This window comes from Delphinus delphis, chromosome 3 (genome assembly GCF_949987515.2).
Source record: "Delphinus delphis chromosome 3, mDelDel1.2, whole genome shotgun sequence".
Classification (NCBI taxonomy): domain Eukaryota; kingdom Metazoa; phylum Chordata; class Mammalia; order Artiodactyla; family Delphinidae; genus Delphinus; species Delphinus delphis.
In genome coordinates this window covers 94,984,597-95,007,862 of record NC_082685.1, presented here as the reverse complement: position 1 = coordinate 95,007,862, position 23,266 = coordinate 94,984,597, and the positions used below count along the sequence as shown (strand labels likewise).

The 23,266-nt window shown below is 37.8% G+C and overlaps 1 protein-coding gene across 2 annotated transcripts in view; it reads left to right on the top strand.

Annotated features, from left to right (window-relative positions):
• The window catches only part of LNPEP (leucyl and cystinyl aminopeptidase), a 105,659-nt gene that overhangs the window by 30,707 nt on the left and 51,686 nt on the right, over nt 1-23,266 (top strand). For both annotated transcript variants that reach the window (XM_060009113.1, XM_060009112.1), the window contains exons 2-4: nt 11,251-12,091; nt 16,566-16,704; nt 18,030-18,161. In XM_060009113.1, coding sequence (XP_059865096.1) covers nt 11,251-12,091; nt 16,566-16,704; nt 18,030-18,161 — 1,112 coding nt within the window. The remainder of the gene's footprint in view (nt 1-11,250; nt 12,092-16,565; nt 16,705-18,029; nt 18,162-23,266) is intronic.

Genomic DNA, 23,266 nt, shown 5'->3' with positions numbered 1-23,266 from the left:
TCCATCTTGTTTAATGTATCATTTAAAACTTGTGTTTCCTTATTTATTTTCATTTTGGATGATCAGTCCATTGGTGCAAGCAGGGTGTTAAAGTCCCCTACTATGATTGTGTTACTGTCGATTTCCCCTTTTATGGCTGTTAGCATTTGCCTTATGTATTGAGGTGCTCCTATGCTGGGTGCATAAGTATTTACAATTGTTATATCTTCTTCTTGGATCGATCCCTTGATCACTATGTAGTGTCCTTCTTTGTCTCTTGTAATAGTCTTTATTTTAAAGTCTGTTTTGTCTGATATGAGAATGGCTACTCCAGCTTTCTTTTGATTTCCATTTGCATGGAATATGTTTTTCCATCCCCTCACTTTCAGTCTGTATGTGTCTCTAGGTCTGAAGTGGGTCTCTTTGTAGACAGCATATGTATGGGTCTTGTTTTTGTATCCATTCAGCCAGTCTGTGTCTTTTGGTGGGAGCATTTAATGCATTTCCATTTAAGGTAATTATCAATATGTATGTTCCTATTACTATTTTTTAAATTGTTTTGGGTTTGTTATTGTAGGTCTTTTCTTTCTCTTGTGTTTCCCACCTAGAGAAGTTCCTTTAGCATTTGTTGTAAATCTGGTTTGGTGGTGCTGAATTCTCTTAACTTTTCCTTGTCTGTAAATGTTTTAATTTCTCCATCGAATCCAAATGAGATCCTTGCTGGGTAGAGTAATCTTGGTTGTAGGTTTTTCCTTTTCATCACTTTAAATATGTCCTGCCACTCCCTTCTGGCTTGCAGAGTTTCTGCTGAAAGACCAGCTGTTAACCTTATGGGGATTGTATGTTATTTGTTGTTTTTCCCTTGCTACTTTTAGTATTTTTTCTTTGTATTTAATTTTTGATAGTTTGATTAATATGTGTCTTGGCCTGTTTCTCCTTGAATTTATCCTGTATGGGGCTCTCTGCGCTTCCGGGACTTGATTAACTATTTCCTTTCCCATATTAAGGAAGTTTTCAACTATTATCTCTTCAAATATTTTCTCAGTCCCTTTCTTTTTCTCTTCTTCTTCTGGGACCCCTATAATTAGAATGTTGGTGCGTTGAATGTTGTTCCAGAGGTCTCTAAGACTGTCCTCAATTCTTTTCATTCTTTTTTCTTTATTCTGCTCTGCAGTAGTTATTTCCACTCTTTTCTCTTCCAGGTCACTTATCCATTCTTCTGTCTCAGTTATTCTGCTATTGATTCCGTGTAGAGAATTTTTTTTTTCATTTATTGTGTTGCTCATCATTGTTTGTTTGCTCTTTAGTTCTTCTAGGTCCTTGTTAAACGTTTCTTGTATTTTCTCCATTCTATTTCCAAGATTTTAGATCATCTTTACTATCATTACTTTGAATTCTTTTTCAGGTAGACTGCCATTTCTTCTTCATTTGTTTGGTCTGGTGGGTTTTTACCTTCCTCCTTCATCTGCTGTGTTTCTCTGTCTCATTTTGCTTAAGTTACTGTGTTTGGGGTCTCCTTTTCACAGACTGCAGGTTCATAGTTCCCATTGTTTTTGGTGTCTGCCCCCAGTGGCTAAGGTTGGTTCCGTGGCTTGTGTAGGCTTCCTGGTGGAGGGGACTAGTGCCTGTGTTGTGGTGCATGAGCCTAGATCTTGTCGTTCTGGTGGGTAGGACTGCAACCTGTGGTGTGTTTTGGGGTGTCTGCGACTTTATTATGATTTTAGACAGCCTCTCTGCTAGTGGGTGGGGTTGTGTTCCTGTCTTGCTAGTTGTTTGGCATAGGGTGTCCTGCACTGTAGCTTGCTGGTTGTTGAATGGAGCTTTGTCTTAGAATTGAGATGGAGATCTCTGGGAGACAGTCTCTGCCCTTTAGTTGGAATGTTTAATCCACTTACAGTTCATGAAATTATTTATGTGGTTGGGTTTAAGTCTACCATTTTACCATTGTTTTCATTTGTCCCTTTTGTTTTTGTTTCTTTCTCTTCTAATACCTTCTTTTTTTTACCTTCTTTTTGGGTTGAGTATTTTTTTAATATTTCCTTTTATTTACACTATTGGTTTCATACCTATGCATGTATTAAACTACTTTTTCATTGATTATTCTAGGGCTAATAATATGCAACCTTAACTTTTTAAAGTCTTTTTATAGTCAGAATTGTACCACTTCACATTTTACACCTGACCTTTCTCACTTCCTGCTTCACAGCTCCTACTCCTCAGTTGACACGTCCATTTCTCCTTCTCAATTCACAAATATAATTTAATTCTTATTCACCGTCTCCATTTTTCATGCTCTTGTTATCATACCTTTTATTTCTATATATGTTCAAAACTGCTCACATGTTATTCTTGTTTTATGCAGATAGTTTTAAAACATAGTCTTTAAAAGAAATTTAAGAAGAATAAAAAATATAAACTTTTATTTTTTAATAACTTATTCATCATTTTTTGGTATCTTTCTTTTCTTCCTGAAGATCTGAGTTTCCATATGGTATCATTTCCCTCCAGCTTGAAGAACCTTTTTTATAATTTCTTGTAGTGCACATCTGCTTGAGAAGAACTTTGTCAGCTTTCATTTTATTTGAAAGTACGTTTATCTTGTTTTTGAAGGATTTTTCACTAGATATAGTATTCTGAATGGACAATTTTTTTTCTTCTAGCCCCTTAAAAATGTTGTTCTATCATCTTCTGGTCTCCATTGTTGTGATGAGTAGTTAGCATTCTTTGAATTATTTTTCTCCTGTATGTAACATATTGTTTTGGGGCTCCTTTAAAGATTTTCTCTTTATCTTTAATTTTCAGTAGTTTAACCATGATGAAGCTAGATATGATTTTCTTTGTATTTATTGTCTTGGAGTTTGATCAGATTTTAAGTTTGGGATCTAGTAAATAGTGTTTTCATCAAACAATAAAATTTTAACTATTATTTCTTCAGATATTTTGTCTACTTTATTCTCATGGTCTTCTTCTGGGGCTCCTATTACATATGTGTTAGACCATCTGATACTGTCCCACAAATCTCTGATGCTGTGTTCATTTTTTCTTCGACTCTTTTTTTTCTCTTTATTCCTCAAATTGGTAATTGATAGTGATCTGTCAAGTTCATAGACTCTTTCTTCTGCTATGTCCAATCCAGTATTAAGTCTCTTCAATGACTTGTTCATCTTAGTTATTGAACCTTTCAGTCCTAGAAGTTCCATTTTCTTCTCCCATTTGGTTCTTTTTCCTATTTTTGATTTTTCTGCTGAGATTCCCATCTGTTCATATATTCTCCTCTGTCATTGTTTATAAACACATTTTCCTTTACTTTTTGAGACATGTTTATAATAGCTGCTTTAAAGTCTTTACCTACTTTAGATACTGTATTTTTAAGAAATTCCTCTGTAGAGTGTTGATTTTTGTTTCAGTAGGCAGTTTAGTTCCTGGCTGATCATCTTGTATAGGCTTGGCTTTATATTTTGCTATGGCAGATCTGTGGAAAGCTCAAGGTTTCTTCTCAGGCTCCTGTAACCTAGCAAGACTCATCATCCATGTTCTGTGTCTACTGTGGATTTTTATTAGGGCTTGGTTTTAGACTTTGTTAATGTGGATCTAGAGTAGGCCTTACTCTGGGTGTGTCTTTACTCCTAAAGCGAAGCCTTTCCAGTGTCTCACGCTCAGAGTGTTAATGAGTTCTCTTTGTTCGGACTGGGTTAGACTGCCAGTGTTTCCCTTAAGCTGCTTGACCTCTCATATTTCTATTCCATATTAACCTTAATACAGCCACTCTTTTGTAAGCCTTATGTGATTATGTGTCCTGCATTGGTTAAGGACTCTCAGGAAACCCTTATACAAACTTCTGTGGTCCCCCCTCTGTACAGCTCCCTCCTCTGCAGTGCCCTGTCTCTGCCTCCCAGCCCTGCTCTGCTTGGACTCCAGCTCACTGTACTACAGTTAGGAATATGTCCCAAGGCAGAGAACGAAGCAAATGTGGGCTCACACTTTCCTTCTCTCAGAGGTCACATTCTTACTCTGTCTGTTGGTGGGTACCTGAAAATAGTTGCATCATTTTGTCCAGTTTAATAGTTGTTTATGAGAGAAGGGAATGTCTGGTACCAATTACTCTGTCATATTGGAAGTGGAAGTCTCCCACAGCATTTTTATATGTATTGAAGTGAACTTTAGGGTAACTTGAAAGGGAAAAATAAATCTTAGTCTCTCTTAGAGCCAAATAGGTAAAAGTGAGCTTATGGTGCTCATGAACTGAATCATTTCTCTGATCTTCCCACCTCCCACCCCCAATTGTCCATTCATTTCTCTTCTCTCTTCACAAGGGAGACAAGGGGGGTGAGGGGAATGGAAGAGAGAGGGACTTTACTTGGATCCTGCATCCTGGGCTATGACCTTGGGCCTGTCAACTGGAAAATTAAATGAGGTTTGTGAAAATGCACTGTTATTAGTGGCAAAAGTAAGAATGTATGCAGGACTTTCTGTGTTTGTATTTTATGACACTGCTTATACTTTGAGGTGTAAGCAAATAGGATGTGTCAGAGAAAGGAACTACAGTACTTAAAACTTCTTCCAAACTTACTCAGTGTTAATGACTGCCCTTCAGATTCTGGTGAGAAAATGATATATCTAAACTTGTAACTTATTAAAGTGGGCATTGTGGTTCATAGGAAGAGGTTTACTTTGATTGTGGTCTGGGGGTTGGGTAATGTTTTGCCAGATAAGACTTGTATAGAAAAATCACTTTTTTGTTATAAATTCTAGTCTTTTTCTTTTCTTTTTCAGTTTAAACTTCTTTAAAATAAAGCCTCTTTTTGATGGAAAAGGATTGCTCATTAGAGAAATAGTTACTTTATTTGATAATTAGCCATCCCTTTAGAAATTTAATGAAGTTTCCATTTGGAAATGGTCTAGAAGATATAAATGCTGTCTCACACATAGAGCTTTTAGTTGTATTCAAATATGTCTTAAGGGCCTCAGAAGAAGAGTAATCCTTTATTGTTAGGGCCTAGTTTGAATATAGCAAGTTGCTATAGTATACCTAATTGAATATACCAATTCTTGTATCTGCCCAAGAAGCCTTATTTAGATTAGGCTTATTCTTTAAAGTTGTTTTGGTTTGTTGATTTGAAAACACATCCCATTTCATTTCATTTTCTCAGAAAATGTGATAGCAGTTTAAAGGGACTAATGTCTGTGGGAAGTTTGCTCCTTTTATTCGAATCGTTCACTATGTTGTTTGCCATAGCTTTACTTTTTGTCCGCTTTTCTAAACTGAACCCCTCATTTAAGCACTTACTCTCTTGCCACCACCCTCTGTGTATTTTCCCTTTAGCTTCTCATCACGTCCTCCCTACATGTTGAACCCTGGATTAACCATCTGCTTTCTCTTTTTAAATTTTCATTTTAAAAAAATTTTTAATTATGGTAAATTACTACATATAATACGCTTTCTCTTCTTTTAGTCCTGGGCTGGTAAGCACTCTAAAGACATTTATAGAGACTGGAGGTATGACAAATTCCGGTGGGCTTACTGAACTTGCAGGCATGCTTTGTCCCTGGGTCACCCCTGCCTGGTCCTCTCCCATAGCATCTGTTTTTTATTTTTCTCCTCAAGCCTCCTATGCCTTCTCCACAACTGCCTTGGCTCTGGGCAGATGGCCTTGCCACCTCTGTCACAGAGAACATGGAGGCTCTCTGCTGTTCACACCCTCAGCTTTGCGTGCTCCTGTGTATCCACACTTCTTCCCTAAACTCCACCCTCTGTCCTCCAGGCCTGGAGGAGGAGAGTGCCAAGCTCCCATCGAAGTTAAGTCTCTCTACTGGAGTTCTTGATGTCTTCCTAGCCCTCTGGAATGTTCCTCCAGCATTTCCTCTTGTCTGCTCCACCTTCACATTTTGTTGTTCTTTGCTTTTCCATCCTCACAAAAATACACCTTATTTCCATCTTAGACACAAAAACAAAAGTATTTAACACTTCCCTATGCCGTATTTTCTTTTAGTTTGACCCTATGTTTTCTCATGGTACACAGCTGTGTACCGTGGAAGAATTTTCTGTAGCACTTGCCTTGCCTTGTTAACTTCCCATTCTTTCTTTGGGCCACCGCAATCAGGCTTCTGCTCTCACTGCTCCACTGAAAGTGCCTCATAAAAGTCACTGATTCTCTGGTTGCCAAATCTAGTGGCCTCTCTCAGCTTCATTGTACTTGACCTTTCTTTCTTTCTTTCTTTTTTTTTTGGCCACACCCCGTGGCATGCAAGACCTTAGTTCCCCAACCAGGGATCGAACCCGTGCCCCCTGCACCGGAAGTGTGGAGTCTTAACCCCACTGGACCACCAGGGAAGTCCCCTGTACTTGACCTTTCTAAGACATTTAACACCAACCACTTCCTTCTTCATGAAACTCTTCCTTTGCTTTCTACTGTCCTGATTTTCCTGCCTCTGGTACATTCTTCTTCTCCTTTGCTGCCCCTCTTAAATGGTGATGTTCTCTGACTTACTTCCCTTTCAGTAGTCTCATCTATCTGTATGATTTTAATTATCACGTATACACAGCTGATTCTGAAATCAGAATTTTCCACCCAGATGCCTCTTTTGAGTCCAGGCCCACATAACATAATCCTTATAACAGTCCTACAAAATAGTATTGTTTTCCATACGTATAGGTGAGGAAATTGAAGCTAAGGGATGTTTGTTAACCAGTTTGAGATCAGGCAGTCAGTGGAAGAGCCAGGATTTGAACCTCTGTCTAAAGTTAGGCTTTTAACTCTAAAGTATGCTAGTCATCAAACATCTCCATCTGGCTCTCTGACAGATAAATATGTCATGTCCCATACCAAATGCCATCTCACAACTCCATTCTCAGTCCCCCACCACCACACACACACACACAAAACCAAGAGGGAGGATATGAAACCTGTATTCTCATCTCAGTGAGTGGCATTCCTCCTTCCAGTTATCCAAGCCAGAATATCATAGGGAATTGAATAGACTTCCCTCTGTCTCCATCCTACAGGCCTGTCCAGCCCAACAGAGCATCAGTTCCTGTGTATTCTCACTCTTTAACATAACTTGTACTCATTCCCTCCTTTTCACTTCCACTGCTACTGTAATAGTTGTTAACTTTATATCCACCTGGATTGCCGTAATAGTGACAATCCAGCCCATTGCTTCTCATGTTATCTGAGCTGAAGAATCAAGGTTCCTTGTTTTTTTGTTGCAGAAATTTTGTAGCATATAAAAAACTGAATCATTGGAAAACTGAAATGAAAAAACACATGTAAAATATAAGCTCCATTTTTAAAATTACTAAATTCGATAGACATAACATTACCGTCAATTAGCTATAAGAGTTTTTAAATACCAATTTTCTGTGTGTATCCTGTAGCAGACGGGTAACAAACAGTTTGTGGGTTGGCACTGGTCCACAGACAACACCGAGGAGCACCCGTTCACGGTATCTGATGAAAAGAAATATCTTCAGTTTCCTTAGATTATAACCACATGGGCCTATGTTATTTAAAACCGAAATATTTCAACTAGGACGTCCTTTGTTTTGGGCTTATAGATAGCTTGTATATGTGGAATTAAGAGGTTTTAGAAAATTTCCTGTCTCTTTAGGATCCCTTCTTTCAATACAAATAAATCCCTTTAGAACAAGGGGTAGTCATGTGTTACATTAAAATTTTAATGCTGAGATCAAAGAGTACTCACTTAGGAATCCAAAGCAAGATTTCTTGAATAGACTTGAAGTACAGTCTTCACGGGCTACCTGTAATAAAGGTGTTTTCCCTTGGTTTGATGTATTTAACTTGATACGATTGTACACACATACAAAAGTTTGCTTCTAATATGCAGTAAAAATACAGCAGATGGGTTGATGTGTTCCATTTACGAAAGATTAAAATTCTACATAGGTATTAACCTGATTGGGTGATAAATAATTAAAGTAAGTTATCCGGGTGTTGCCAGGCATCTGACTAAGCCCTGGTCAAAAGATTTGGAAGTTAATGAAGTGCAGACAGGAGATGCTAAAATGGTCAGACTGCAGAATACCCCTTGGCGTTAAACAGGGCATGGCTGAGAAATCAAAGACAGAAAAGCCAAGTTCTAAGCGGGTGGAATTCAGGTATGGGAATGCTGTAAATATTAAGCTGAGATGATATCTACAGTTAGTTTAGAAATTTATTAAATAAAACCGCTCAGACCCCATAGTTGTCTACTTCAGGCATCAGGTCTGATAAAGAACAGAACGCATGGGCAAATACCTAAGAGAACATAATCTTCCCGTATGAGGTAAAAAAGTCAGAAAGGCCTTTTAGACATTGTAAAGTGAAAAAGCAAATTAAGTAACCTAATCTGCATTACTGTACCAGGTACTTAAAACTACCACAGAAAATTTCTAACCACTGAGAGTTCATTAATAATTTAAGAAATTTTTTGAGTTCAATTACAGCAGTATTTGCTCTGTTAATGAAATGAATGAGTCTCAAACACAATTAACTTTCAAAACAAAACAAAATTATGTCACAAGAAGTTGGAGCACTATAGGAAGTTTAGGAGATCAAATTCCCAAAGCAGAATGTTATAACTGTCACCCTTCTTACATTTCTAGACAAGTCACAGGAGATGGGTAGACGGTAGATTGCTGAACCCACACACCTGGAAAGTGATTAAAAGTTTTATTCAGGGCTTCCCTGGTGGCGCAGTGGGTGAGAGTCCATCTGCCGATGCAGGGGACACGGGTTCGTGCCCCGGTCCGGGAAGATCCCACGTGCCGCGGAGCGGCTGGGCCCGTGAGCCATGGCCGCTGAGCCTGTGCGTCCGGAGCCTGTGCTCCGCAATGGGAGAGTCCACAACAGTGAGAGGCCCGCGTACCGCAAAAAAAAAAAAAGTTTTATTCAAAGAAAACTTTTAAAGCAGCATAGCTTTTATAAATTTGGGGATGGAGAGGAGGTAGGAAAAGGCAACCTCATTGGAGTCTCTATGCTCCCCAAAGCTAAAAGGAGTGAGATGAAGTGAAAAGAAAATGTATTTTTGAAAGGCAATGAAGAGAAAGGAAGAAACAAAAAGAAAATAACTTTTTAAATTTACACTGTAGCAAGTTAAGATGAGTTATGGGATAACAAGTGTTCACTAGGTAGACTGGGGTGGGAGAAATGATGACATTGCAGGCAAAGGGAACAGACAGGAAAACAGAAGTGGAGCATGGCATAGAAGAGCAGCCTGTCTTGTCTCAGATGAGCGAGCAGTTGGGATGGCCAGAGCACACGCAAGGATGCAAAGTCCAATGCTGCCCGGGATCTGACCATGGAGAAGGCTTAGACCAGTGCTTCTCAAACTTATGTGCACATAAATCTCCTGAGGATTTGTTAAAATTCAGATTAAGGGAAGGGACTTGAGAGTCTGCTCTTCTAAATAGTTGCTGTGTGATGTAGATGCTTAGGTTCGCAGACCACACTTGTAGTAGTAAGACACTAAATTTTATCCTGATGTTTATTGGTACTTGGTTTCATGTATTATTAGTTGCCACTCTCTAGTTAGTACTTATTGAGTAGCACTAAACACATGGCATTTATGTCAAGCTAGATATTAAGGAATTTTATGTAAGTTTTGCCTTGCTGATGGTGAAATAATACTCTAAGCAACTTCATTGCCAAATACAAAAGAAATAAATAGGTACAAGCTCTCATCCTTTGAGCTAGTTGAGTAGGGAGATGCAATATAATAATGGAAAGAATCTAAAATTTGGGTTCAGAGTTTTAGACCTGAGTTCTCGTATCAGTTTTGTGACTAAATAACTGTGACTTTGTGAAGGTAAATTAACTCCTATTTCTGTTTTTGGCTTGTTTGTTTTCTTGTGTCTGAAATCGTATAATACTTGCCATTTTATAGAATTATTGTGAGGATTAGAAATGATCTGTATAAAGTACCTTGTAGGGAAAGGTTAATGAGGGTTTCACTTGTCAAACTTTCAATCTAGCCCTAGGAATTATTGATCTGTATGCTATTATTTACTCCTCTACTTTTTGAGTCTTTTTTTTTTTCTTAGTGATTCTTGGCAAGTTGGAGAGTGCAGCTTTTTTGTGTGGTTTTAAAAGTTCCCACCACTACCCCACCCCAGGATCCACTTACACTTATGGTGTATTATGTGGTTGTTACAGAGGGGAATCTCTTGTACTTCTAAATGCTCTGGAAGCATGAAAAGACAGGTTGGATTGTAGTTTTATCTGATTTTTATAGTTCTTTTGTCTTTTTAAAAATTATTTCTTTTTTTTTATAAATTTATTTATTTATTTTTGGCTACATTGGGTCTTTTGTTGCTGTGTGTAGGCTTTCTTTTGTTGCGGCAAGCGGGGGCTACTCTTTGTTGCGGTGCCCGGGCTTCTCATTGCAGTGGCTTGTCCTGTTGCGGAGCACAGGCTCTAGGCGCGCGGGCGGAAGTAGTTGTGGCACACGGACTCAGAAGTTGTGGCTCGCGGGCTCTAGAACACAGGCTCAGTAGTTGTGGCGCACGGGCTTGGTCGCTCTGCGGCATGTGGGATCTTCCCAAACCAGGGCTCAAACCCATGTCCCCTACATTGGCAGGTGGATTCTTAACCACTGTGCCACCAGGGAAGTCCTAAAAATTATTTCTTGATTATGGAAATTTCCTATATAATTTGACCCTTGCAGTTTGCTGTGGAACAGAAACATCCCTCTTCCAAAGGGAAATAAGTAATCCAGCCTGTTGCTTACCCATCATTCAAGCTATGAATGGGCATTCCAGCTGTGGTCCTCCCTAGGGAGAATGGGACTCAGAGAGGAGACCCACAAAGGCCGTAGAAGCAGGTTGGAGCCTTTTAGGCAGGAATTCTGGGGATTCTGGTACCTAGACTGCAGAAGAGGGACATGGACTATGGATGGGCATTCTTTGATCTTACTGACCCCTCACCCTGTTGGGGACGTGCACAGCTAGAGGCAGGCAAAAGCAGGGCCCTCTAAAGCTCAGGACAAGGGCCCAGGTTGTTGGGCAGGAGTGTATTAAGGAAATCAGTATTTAATCTCAGCTGCCTTTTTACTAGCCTGTTTGTTTAGCTTTCTTATTTTAAGACTGTGATATGCTCTTATCTATGCTTGAGTTTTTAATGGATGACACAAGAATATTATAAACATTTAATTCAGCACCTCTGAGATGGAAATAAGTCTTAGTGATTAAAAACAAATCCTTAGATTAAACGTGGTATTATGAGCTTTTTTTTTTTTCTAACTCTGTGCCTGGTCCTTATGTTTTGGTTTTTTTAGATCGGCTTCAGCTCCCCAGGAATATGATTGAAAACAGCATGTTTGAGGAAGAACCAGATGTGGTGGATTTAGCCAAAGAACCTTGTTTACATCCTCTAGAGCCTGATGAGGTGGAATATGAGCCCCGGGGTTCACGACTGCTGGTGCGGGGTCTTGGTGAGCATGAGATGGATGAGGACGAAGAGGATTATGAGTCGTCCGCAAAGCTGCTGGGCATGTCCTTCATGAACAGGAGCTCGGGCCTTCGAAACAGTGCAGCCGGCTACAGGCAGAGCTCAGATGGGACTTGTTCAGTACCGTCTGTGAGGACCATGGTGGTCTGTGCTTTTGTCATTGTGGTTGCTGTTTCTGTAATCATGGTGATTTATCTACTGCCCAGATGTACCTTTACTAAAGAAGGCTGCCACAAAAAAAACCAATCAATGGGATTAATTCAGCCAATTGCAACTAATGGGAAGTTGTTTCCATGGGCACAAATCAGGCTTCCCACTGCCATTATGCCAGTACGCTATGAACTTAACCTACACCCAAACCTAACCTCGATGACATTCAGGGGCTCTGTGACGATTTCACTTCAGGCTCTCCAGGCCACATGGAACATAGTTCTTCACAGCACAGGCCATAATATTTCAAGAGTGACCTTTATGTCAGCAGTTTCAAGCCAAGAAAAGCAAGTCGATGTCCTGGAATATCCATTTCATGAACAAATCGCCATTGTTGCCCCCGAGGCCCTTCTTGAAGGGCACAATTATACCTTGAAGATAGAGTATTCGGCAAATATATCTAGTTCTTACTATGGGTTTTATGGCATCTCCTACACAGATGAAAGTAATGAGAAAAAGTATGTAGCCCTCTTAAACGATTCTGCTGCTTTGCTCTCTGATGACTTCTGCAATATGGATCCCATTGCCCACACTAGAGACATTAACTGCAATTTTTTTTTTTTTTTTAATTTAAGAGGGTTAGGTGAAAAATAGTAGAATGGTGATTTGGAAGAGTATACTCTTTCTCTCTTAGTCAAAGCCTTGAGTATGTATCATATATATGATATGTCACGGTGGGGCTGGGGGCATGCTGACGGAAGGAAATGGACAAGGATTATATCAGTTACATTCTCTATCACAAACACTTAAGTTATCTTGAGCTTTTCGTATCTTATAAGATGAATGTAGTTTTCTATCACCTTCAAGGTCTCCATGTGAACCAGATATAGAAGAACACAGGTTATTCTTTCAGTCTTAGTTTCCTATTGTGTGGAACTTTTAGGAGGTGCTTACTGAGATGGAGAAAGAAAGCATGAAGAAGTGTTGTATACTTATATATGTAATTTTTAGTATCCTTAATCTTTGCTGGTTTTTGTTTTTTTAATGCCATTCTATTTTGGATTTCTGATGGAAAAGTAAAAAAAAAGAAATCTTGGAGAGATTCATTTTAAAAAAGCGACTTAAAACATAAAATTATTCAGCTCCCCATTTAAACCATATATTTTGTTCTTTAATCTTAGTATTCATAGATGTAGTTTGAATTTCTGGAAAGATGCAGTGCACAGTTGCATACAGACTATTCTTAAGTAGCAGTAATGTCACTTCTCTTACGTGTGCAAAGTCCTTGTCAGATCTGCTTAGTGCATTGGAGCATTCTCTCATGTTCCTTTGCAAACCGGTATGTGAATTACCATTGAGGTCCATTTGGCTAATGTATGTTGGTATACTGAGAAAAATAGAAATGAATATTTTAAATCTGTCTTAAGTTTTTTGATCCTTCTTAACTAGAGAAAGAGACAAAGCAAGATCTATAGTCCTATTCAGATAAGTAATTTTTCTCTTTCCCCTTAACGTAATACTTTTAAAATAAATGGCATGCTGGCTCTTGCCATGAGATCTGACATGAAAAGCAAATTTATAATTGCAGGGGTAGCTTGGGGCTTCTAGGCTTTACTTCTCCTTCTATAATCTCCATCATCTCTAGGAATTATAGGATATACATAAAAACAGTGTTCTTAGTATGCAATCAGACCTTTACGACAAATACCCTAGTCATCTCTTCCAATCAGATTATTGCCCTCGGATCCTCTTGGGCCTGCCTGTATATAATGGGAAGAGTCAATGTTGTGTGGCAGAGTGAGGTGGTTTTGGACAGGGTTACTTGTTGACCCTTTTGCTGTGGGCTGGATTGAGTTGTGGAAAATGCTAGAAAAATGGAAGACATTCTTTTTTTTTTTTTTTTCTCACACATACACACTGTATTTTATTTTTACGGGAGATAAATAAACTGACACCAAACATTGTAAATGGATGACCACAACAAAAGCAACAATGATTGCAATTACCAAACACGAAACACACTCATACTATGGGAAGACATTCTTAAAATTACGAAATAGAGTATTTTTTTTTAAATAGTACTTTAAAATTTGTGAAACTCTGCTATTACAAAAAATATATACATCCATTAACCTACCTGGTTCCATAAAATGGATACCCCACATGATTGTATATCTTGATGCAAGATAGAAGTTTAGAAGATTATTTATACCTTTCAAGAGGTCTGAAAACTAATTCAAAACAAGTAGATAAAGTAATAAAGTATTTATACCTTTCAAGAGGCCTGAAAACTGTAATTCAAAACAAGTAGATAAAGTAATTAAGGGATATATTTCCTATTGATTGGAAAATCAAAGTAAGTGTAAATGTCAAATGTACTGACACTGCTTGTGGTAAAGGAACTTTACCTGTGTCATCTAAGAAGTGGAGATGGTCAGTAACCTTGCAGTTAAATCTAGAAGTTGTTGACCATAGATTTAAGGTTCTAGATAACAAACTGATACTAAAAAACTAGCAAAGGAATTTAGGCTGGAGATGTGTTTTATTTCTTTGTTCTTCAATCTCTCAGTGTCTTTTTCTCGAACTCTTGAGTCATCTTCTTAACTGAACCCCTGACCTCTAATCTTACTACAGCTTTCCCCCTCCTCTTTCCCCCATCTTCCACACTGCTGCCAGACTACTTCTAGAAGTACAGATCTGACCATGTTGGTCTTTGGTTTATGATCCTTCAGCAGTTCCTCATTTTTAACAAGATTTAGTTCAATTTCTTTTAAGATCTGGGCCTTTTTTTTTTTTTTTCTCTCACAACCCTCACCTGCCTTAATGAACTTCATGTGCACTTTCCTGAGTTCCAGTAGTAATGGCAGCCCATATTTACTTGAGAACTGAAGTGCTAGAAACTGTTGCAAGCATTTTATATGTTTAGTCTTTTATCTTGTCAAACTCACTAAGAGGTGGAAATTATATTTTATTCACTTTACAGATGAGGAAGCAGAGCCACATGAAGTAATTCATTCAGCATCTTATGGCTAGCAAGTAGCAGAGGGGAACTCAAACCCAAAGTCATTTTAACTACAAAGACCACATTCTTAACCACTGTGGTGCACCAGCTTCCTTAGTTTTCACCTCTTTACCCATTGTTATCACCAGTGCTTAGAATTCTCTTACTGACCCTCAGCTAATTCATAACTGTCTTCAGTGCTCCTGGAGGTGGTGCTCAAACTGCAACTAGTAATTCTGAAGGCAAATGCAGTCACTAATGAAAGAACAAGCTTTCAGGTATTCAGCTTAGATAGAATAGCTTATAAGTATCATCAAGCAGCAGCCTTTTCAAAGGGGCTTCTATGTAAGATAGTTCTTATTGCATCTCTTTTAATAATAATTTAAGATCTTATTTGTCTTAGAACATTGTAATCCAGTTTTTATCCAAAATGATGGTCCAAGTAGACTCTCATATGAATAGTAAGGATGTCATCAAACTTTATACCTTGGTCCCCTGTGGCCCTCCTCCAAAATCTTCAGTTAACTGGGTAAGAATTTGGGAGGTGGGTGAAGAAATGGAATGTTCGAAACATATTTTTAAATTGTTTCACATATGTTGATTGCTGTCGTTCTTGCAGTTTACCCTAACAAACAGTTATTTGGGCAAATCCTTACTAGGACAGAAGCACAGTAATTCTAAGTGTGAAGGAAGGGTTATGACTAGACATCTGTGTAGGAATTTATGGCATACAAGTGGTTGTTACTATGAATAGTCTTATTCGATTCTAGCAAAAACCCTAAATGTTTGGTAGGGGATCCTACCTTGACCCTAGTTTAATAAATAAGGAAATGAGATGTAGATCACTGATTTGCTGAAGTCATATGGCTTGTAAGTTGCAGAGTTTGGGTCTTCTGACTCTAAATCTTACACTCTTTTCTACTTGCCTTTTTTTTTTTTAACATCTTTATTGGAGTATAATTGCTTTGCATTGTTGTGTTAGTTGCTGCTGTATAACAAAGTGAATCAGCTATACGTATACATACATCCCCATATCCCCTCCCTCTTGTGTCTCCCTCCCACCCTCCCTACCCCACCCCTCTAGGTGGACTAAGTCCTAAGCAAGCGAGGCAATCATGTCCACAGTGGTGGTTATCTATGTACCATATTGACTGGTAGCTGATATGTGCACACCAGGGCCACACTTTTCCTCATTCCTTATGACCATGTTTGTATGATTTCCCAAATGCAGATCTATTTCATTCCTCTGCTTAACTAAAAATCTGCATTTCTCCTCTTCTTATGCTTTTCTCCCAACCTTTAATTGAGGACTTATAGTTAAATTCTCAAGTGTTGTTGCTGTAGGAGAGGAGGAAAATTTTTGATTCGTTTTTGAAGAGAGTAAAGAACACCAGCATACTATAGGACACCTAGTTTTTTCAGTCCTCATGAAAGTGCAGGTTGTGAGTTTGAGGTTTAGTGTTATGAAGCCATCGTCTGTACAGAGAATAATGGCAATGGATGACAATCTTTTATAGTGATCTTTCATCAGAAACCTTTTTAAGACCTCAGTGGCCAGCTGTAGCCTATCTTTGTGGCTTCATCTCCAGCCACGTTGGACACCCACCCCCAGTCCCTGAATATGCACTGCTCAGTCCTTCCTTGTGCTTCCTACTCTTTCTAGGCTGCACTGTCTTCCTTTCTCTACCTTTTCAAATATTCCTCATTTTTAAAGGCCCTCTTCATATTTTGTCACCAGTTTCCTTACAGTGTCTCTACCGCTAGGCAGATTTTTTTTCCTACCCTTTGTTTCCACTGCTTTGTTCGCACTATTAGGATGTGATTCGCAGCCTGGTAACTTTCTACTGTATCACCTCTGCCTCTCCCAGTTGATTGAGAATCCTTTAATATCTGGGCTTGTATGATATTTATCTTAGTATCCCTAGAACTTGGCAAGGTGCCTTGAATAGTAGGTACTCAATAACTATTGGATGGATTTGCATTTGTTTTAGGTACTTTGCAGCAACTCAGTTTGAACCCTTGGCAGCAAGATCTGCTTTTCCTTGTTTTGATGAACCAGCATTTAAAGCCACATTTATCATCAGGATCATAAGAGATGAGCAATACACTGCTTTATCAAATATGCCTAAGGTACTGTTCTATTCCTTGAATGTAAAATCTTTGAGTGGGTCTCTTTGTTTTGAATACTTGAATTCTTCTTTGCCATACTGTTGAGAATGATTAAAATCATATACATTCTTATTCTTTCTTAAAGTGCTTAAATAAAAGTAAAATATGTATTGGAATCAATTGGAAAGTCAGCCTGAGAAGCACTTGAGGAAAGAGAAAGACTGGATGTGTAAGGCATGGGCAGGAAATGTGAAGTCTGTGCTATTGTACTAAAGTTCTGCAAAAATTAATACTGTGAACTGCTACTAACGAGCACAGTGATATTTTCAAAGACGTGGTGAATTTGCTATTCTAAACAGTGATATTTGGTAGTGTTGAATCATGATTGACCTTGGTGTTTTACTAGTTACTGAGAAATCGAGAAGGTAACATGGAGGTTGAACAACAAGAACATGGACATCTTTCTTGGCTGTGGGCTCTGCCTGGAAGTAGTGGGGGTGAAATCAGGCAGAACTGTTTTTATGCTGAACAGAACTTGGGGGGGGGGTCCTTTTGTTATACCTGAGAGCTGTGTGCAGCTGATAGCAACCTCTCAGAAGCCATGTGACTGGCGGGGAGGAGCAGCCACATCTCGCAGACTATGAGTCAGCCCTTGAGTCAAGGAGAGGACATGGTCTGTCCTTCAAGAAGGACGTCACTTCAGCAGCTCTACTCTTAGCTGTACTCTTCACCTTAATCTTTCTCTAAGAGAGGTCAAATGCTTACTTGCCTAGTAACCCAAAATATATTTTAAATTCATGGTTGGAAAATCCTGGAAGGTTACCCGCCTTCCCTCATCTTGTGTGTACTGCAGACTTCTCTAGTGACTTATCACCTTTAATCCCACTAAGCCTTCTTGTGGTCATCAGCACGGTCCTTTACGAAGCCATTTCAGATCATTTGGTGGGATTAACCAGCTGTAGCTCATTCTTGTGCGAACGTATTTGTAGCAGTAGAATGGAGTACTCCTAGGTCATAAGGAAGTATTTTTGGTTTTGATGGTGTTTTAAAGGGGAGAAACAGAGCCACTGCTACTTACTGTTTCTAACTTACATTTATTTAAAGCCATTGTTTGAGACTAGGAACTTCTTAAGGATTTTTACTGTACTCAGTGTGTCCTCATGATGAAGGATGGTAGAACAGACTGAGACTGAGGGCCGTGTTGTTTGGAAACTTGTGCTGAGAGATTAAAATATGCCAGCATCTTCACTACTTATTTCCTATTTGAGTCTTCAGTTTCCCAGTTTATATGTCACTGTCATTTATTCTCACAGTTACAGAACTGTCATTTTCCCCATTGCTTGTAGAAGTCATCAGTCATTATGGAAGATGGACTTGTTCAGGATGAGTTTTCTGAGAGTGTGAAGATGAGCACTTACCTGGTTGCTTTCGTTGTGGGGGAGTTGAAGAATCTGAGTCAGGACATAAATGGAACCCTGGTATGTATGTTGTTGTGGTAATTGTCTTGAAAACCTGTATTCACAGGAGGTTGAGAGGAATCCTTTCATGGTATCTGGTAACTGCTTTATGAAGGAAAACAATCTTTTGGTTCACAACTCTGACATTTTATACCAGCAGTGTTACTTTTTACTTAGTTGTTATTTACTGTTATTATTTGAATACCAAAAAAATCAATAATTTTTAAGTTCCTTTAAATTTTACTTTTATCAGAGAATTTCAGTAAGACAATATATGTATAAGAAAGCCTCTAGAACTGTGCTGTATAATATGAAAACACAGAAAGACAATTTAATTAAATCAAGAAACAGTACATGAACAAAATGAGATGTTTAACGGAGACATAGAAATCATAAAAAAAAAAAAAAAGAACCAAACAGAAAATCTGGGTCTGAAAAATACAGTGAATGAAATGAAAAATGCAATACAGACCATCAGCAGCAGAATGGATCAAGCAAGAAAAAGAATTTGCGAGTTAGAAGACAGGAAATTTTATATTATCTGGTCAGGGAAGAACAAAGGAAGAAAGGATGAAAGAGAAGTGACGAAAGCCTACATGATTTGTGGGACACCACCAGAAGAAACAATTTGTGAATTATTGGAGTTTCAGAAGGAGAACATAGCGAACAGGGGGCAGAAAGCTTACTTAAAAAAATAATTGCTGAGAACTTAGCAAATCTGGGGAGAAATTTGGATATCCAAGTTCATGAAGCTCATAGGTTACTAAACACACTCAGCTTAAAGAGGTCTTCTCCAAGACACGTTATAATAAAATGGTCAGAAGTCAAAGAGAATCTTAAAAGCAGCAAAAGAAAAGAAGCTTATAACTTATAAGGGAACTACCATAAATCTATCAGTGGATTTCTGAGAAGAAACCTTAGAACACAAGAGAAGCAAATGATATATTCAGAGTGCTGAAAGGAAAAAACTGCCAACCAAAAATACTTTATCCAGCAAAGTTGTCCTCAGAAATGAAGGAGTGAGAAAGACTTTTCCATACAAGAAAAAAAAGCTGAGAGAGCCCCTTACCCCTAGACCTGCCTTACAAGAATTGCTGAAAGGAGTGCTTCCAGCTGAATTGAAAGGACACTAGCTAGTAACATGAAAACATGAAAATGTACAACACACTGGAAAAGGTATTTATATAGTAAAATTCAGAATGTTCTAATAGTATAATGTGGTATATGCATTCTGTGGGATGTATCAAAAGCAGTTCTAGGAGGGAACTTTAGAGTGATAAATGCCTACATTAAGAAAAAAGAAAGATCTCAAATAAACAACCTAACTTTACACCTCAAGGAACTAGAAGAAGAATAACAAACTGAGTCCAAAGTTAGCAGAAGGAAGGAAATAAGCAAAGATCAGAGCAGATAAATGAAATAGATACCAGAAAGAGAGTAGAAAAGATCAACAAAACGAAGAGCTGGATTTTTAGAAAGGTAAATGAAATTGACAAACCTTTAGCTAGACTAACTAGTGAAAAAAGAAGACTCAAAATCAGAAATGAAAGGAGACATTACAGCTGATACCACAGAAGTACAAAGGATCATAAGAGCCTACTGTGAATAACTATAGGCCAAGAAATTGGATAACCTAGAAGAAATGTATAAACTCCTAGGAACATACAATCTACCAAGACTAAATCATGAAGACATAAAAAAATCTGAACAGATCAGTAATATAAAGAAAGATTGAATTAATAATCAAAAACATCCCAACAAAGAAAAGCCCAGGATCAGATCAGTTTCTCTGGTGAATTCTACCAAGCGTTAAAAAAAAAAAAAAATCTATAGATTCAATGCAACAATTTTAATGGCATTTTTCACAGAAATAGAAAAAAATAATCCTAAAATTTGTATGGAACCACAGAGACCTCGAATAGCTAGCGCAATCTTGAGAAAAAAAGAACAGAGTTGGAGGTATCATACTTCCTTGATTTCAAACTATACTACAGAGATAAAGTAATCAAAATCATATGCATAGTAATCAAAGAGTGTGGTACTGGCATAAAAGTAGACACAGACCAATAGAAAAGAATCAAGACCCCAAGAATAAACTCTGCAAAAATGGTCAACTAATATATGACAAGGGAGTCAAGAATACTCAGTGGGGAAAGGGTAGTCTTTTCAATAAATGGTGCTGGGAAAACTGGATCATCACATGCAGAAGAATGAAATTGGACCCTTATCTTTCACCACTCACAAAAATTAACTGGAAATGGATTAAAGACTTAAATGTAGGATTTGAAAGTATAAAACTCCTAGAAGAAAACATAGAGAAAAAGCTCTTTGACATGGGTCTTGGCAACAATTTTTTGTATATGACACCAAAGCACATGCAACAAAAGCTAAAATCAACAAGTAGGAGAACCTCAAACTAAAAATTTCTGCACTGCAAAAGAAACAGCCAACAAAATTAAAAGGTAACCTGTGGAATGGAAGAACATATCAAATATCTGATAAGAGATTAATATTCAAAATATATAAGGAACTCATACAATTCAGTGGCAAAAAACCAAACAATCTGGTTAAAAAAGGGCAGAGGAACTGAATAGACATTTTTCCAAAGAAGACGTGCAGATGACCAACAGATACATCAAAAGGTGCTCAATATCACTAATCAGAAGGAAAATGCAAATCAAAACCTCAGTGAGATACCACCTCACACCTGTTAGAATGACTGCCATCAAAAAGACATAAGTAATAAGTGTTGGTGAGAATGTGGAGAAAAGGGAACCTTTGTGCGCTATTAGTGGGAATGTAAATTGGTGTAGCCACTGTGGAAAACAATATGAGGGTTCCTCAAAAAATTAAAAATAGTACCATCATATGATCCAGCAATCCCACTTCTGGGTATATATCCACAGGATATATATCAAATCAGGATCTTAAAGAGGTCTGCACTTCCATGTTTGTTGCAGCATTACTAACAATAATAATATTATTATTCATAATAATAACTTAAGTGTGGATGAATGGATAAAGAAGATGTCTGTGTATGTGTGTATACACACACACACACACACACACACACACAATGGAGTGTTATTCAGCCATGAGAAAGAAAGAAGGAAATCTTGCCATTTGGGACAACATATATGGACCTTGAGGGCATTATGCTAAGTGAAATAAGTCAGACAGACAAAGACTATATGACCTCACTTACGTGTGGAATCTAAAACTGAACTCATGGAAACAGTGGACTCGTGGTTGCCAGGGCCTGAGGGGTGGGGGAGATGGGGAGATGTTGGTCAAAGGGTCCAAACTTCCAGTTATAAATAAGTTCTGGGGAGCTAATGTACAGCATGGTGATTATAGTTAACACTGTATTATATATTTGAAAGTTGCAAAGAAAGTTGCTTAAATGTTCTCACCATGCAAAAGAAATGGTAGTTATGTGAAGTGATGGAAGTGTTAACTCGTGCTACTGTGGTAAGCATTTCACAATATATAAGTGTATCTAATGAACATGTTGTATACCTTAAATTTACATAATATATGTTAATTATATCATTAAAGCTGCAAAAATTAATTAAATTTAAAATTCACTTCCTTAGTCTCAGTAGCCACATTTCTAGCATTCTTGTGGCTAGTGGCTACCTTATTGGATATCAAAGATATTGAATATTTCCATCAATGCAGAAAATTTTATTGGACAGCAGCAAATCTAGAACATTGTGCAGACTTAAAAGATAGCATAAAAATTTAGTTAGAAGAAAAACTCCAAGTTGTAAAAGTCATTTGAATGCACCTTTTGAAAAAGCAAGTCCTGATTGAATTTTCTTCATCTTAAAGAGAGAAGATTGTTTAAATGTCTGCTATGTCTGTAATTTGTCAAGATTGACCTTTGTTCTAATTAGGCTCCTCTGCTTTTCTTCGTCGTTTGAATCTTCTGTAAATGATTGTTTGATTGGATTTTATGCCTTAATTTCACTGTAAAGACCTTAAAAAGCTAATATCTTCACATACTAACAACATAGGAGAAAAGGGTCTTTTAAAGCTAAAAATGATTATTTTTCATGATAGAAATATGATGGAATTCTTTAATTTTTTTTTCATATTTTTGATCCCCACCAGGGTATGTTTTCTACCCTTTGAACACATTCACTTGGATTTGGGCTTCCTTTCCAGACCAAAGAACTTTATTTTAATCACATTGTATTTGGATCTTATTATTTGCTAATTAAAAGGGGCATACTCCTTCTGTTAGAAAAGATTATCATGTCTACTCCATTAACTCTTAGAAGGGGTGAGGTAAGGATTATCTGGCTCTTCATCAGCAATAACACTGCCATATGACTTCATGCTCAAAGGATGGAGACCTGTTCATGTTCAAGGGTAATGTGGACTACATTGAGTAAGTGCTCAATATCATTTACTCACCTTTGGGTTTAAAAGAGTTTTGGGCAAGTCTAAACCAAAGAGTTTTTCGGAGTCCTTTCGAAAGGATTTTAAGACTGGTTTAATTCTGAAAAAAATTCAATTAATCTCTCTTCAAGTTTTGCACCCCAGATTTAGCCCTTGATGCAGATGTTGCAGCCTTGATAAAACCTAAAAGGTTCAATCTTAAGTCAGGTTGCTTCTTCAAGAGCCAGCTGAGTACCACCCTCTCCTTGAAACTTTTCGTTCTTTCCCCAGCTGGGATTAATCATTCCCTCTCTGATATTTCATAGCACTTTAGTTACATCTCTGTTGTAGTTCTTATCACACTCTTTGATATAAAATCCCCAGCACTTTTTATTGTATCTCAAAATGTATGTAGTCTTGGCTTTTTATTTTCCCTCTCTTTCTCTCCCCCTCCCTCCCTCCCTCTCTCTTTCTTTCAACAGCTATGCTGGCTTCTTACTGCCTGTAGGATTACATTCAAACTCATAATTCTGTGATATTCAAGGCCCTCATAAATTCGGTAATATTTCCAGTTGCTCCAATGGAATTCTTTCATCTAGTCAGGCTGAATTATTCACTGCTCAGATATATACCTCATATATTTTATATATATATATATCTTATATATAACATATATATAAAACATATAACATATATGTATAACATATATATATAAAACATATATATATATATTTTTTGTC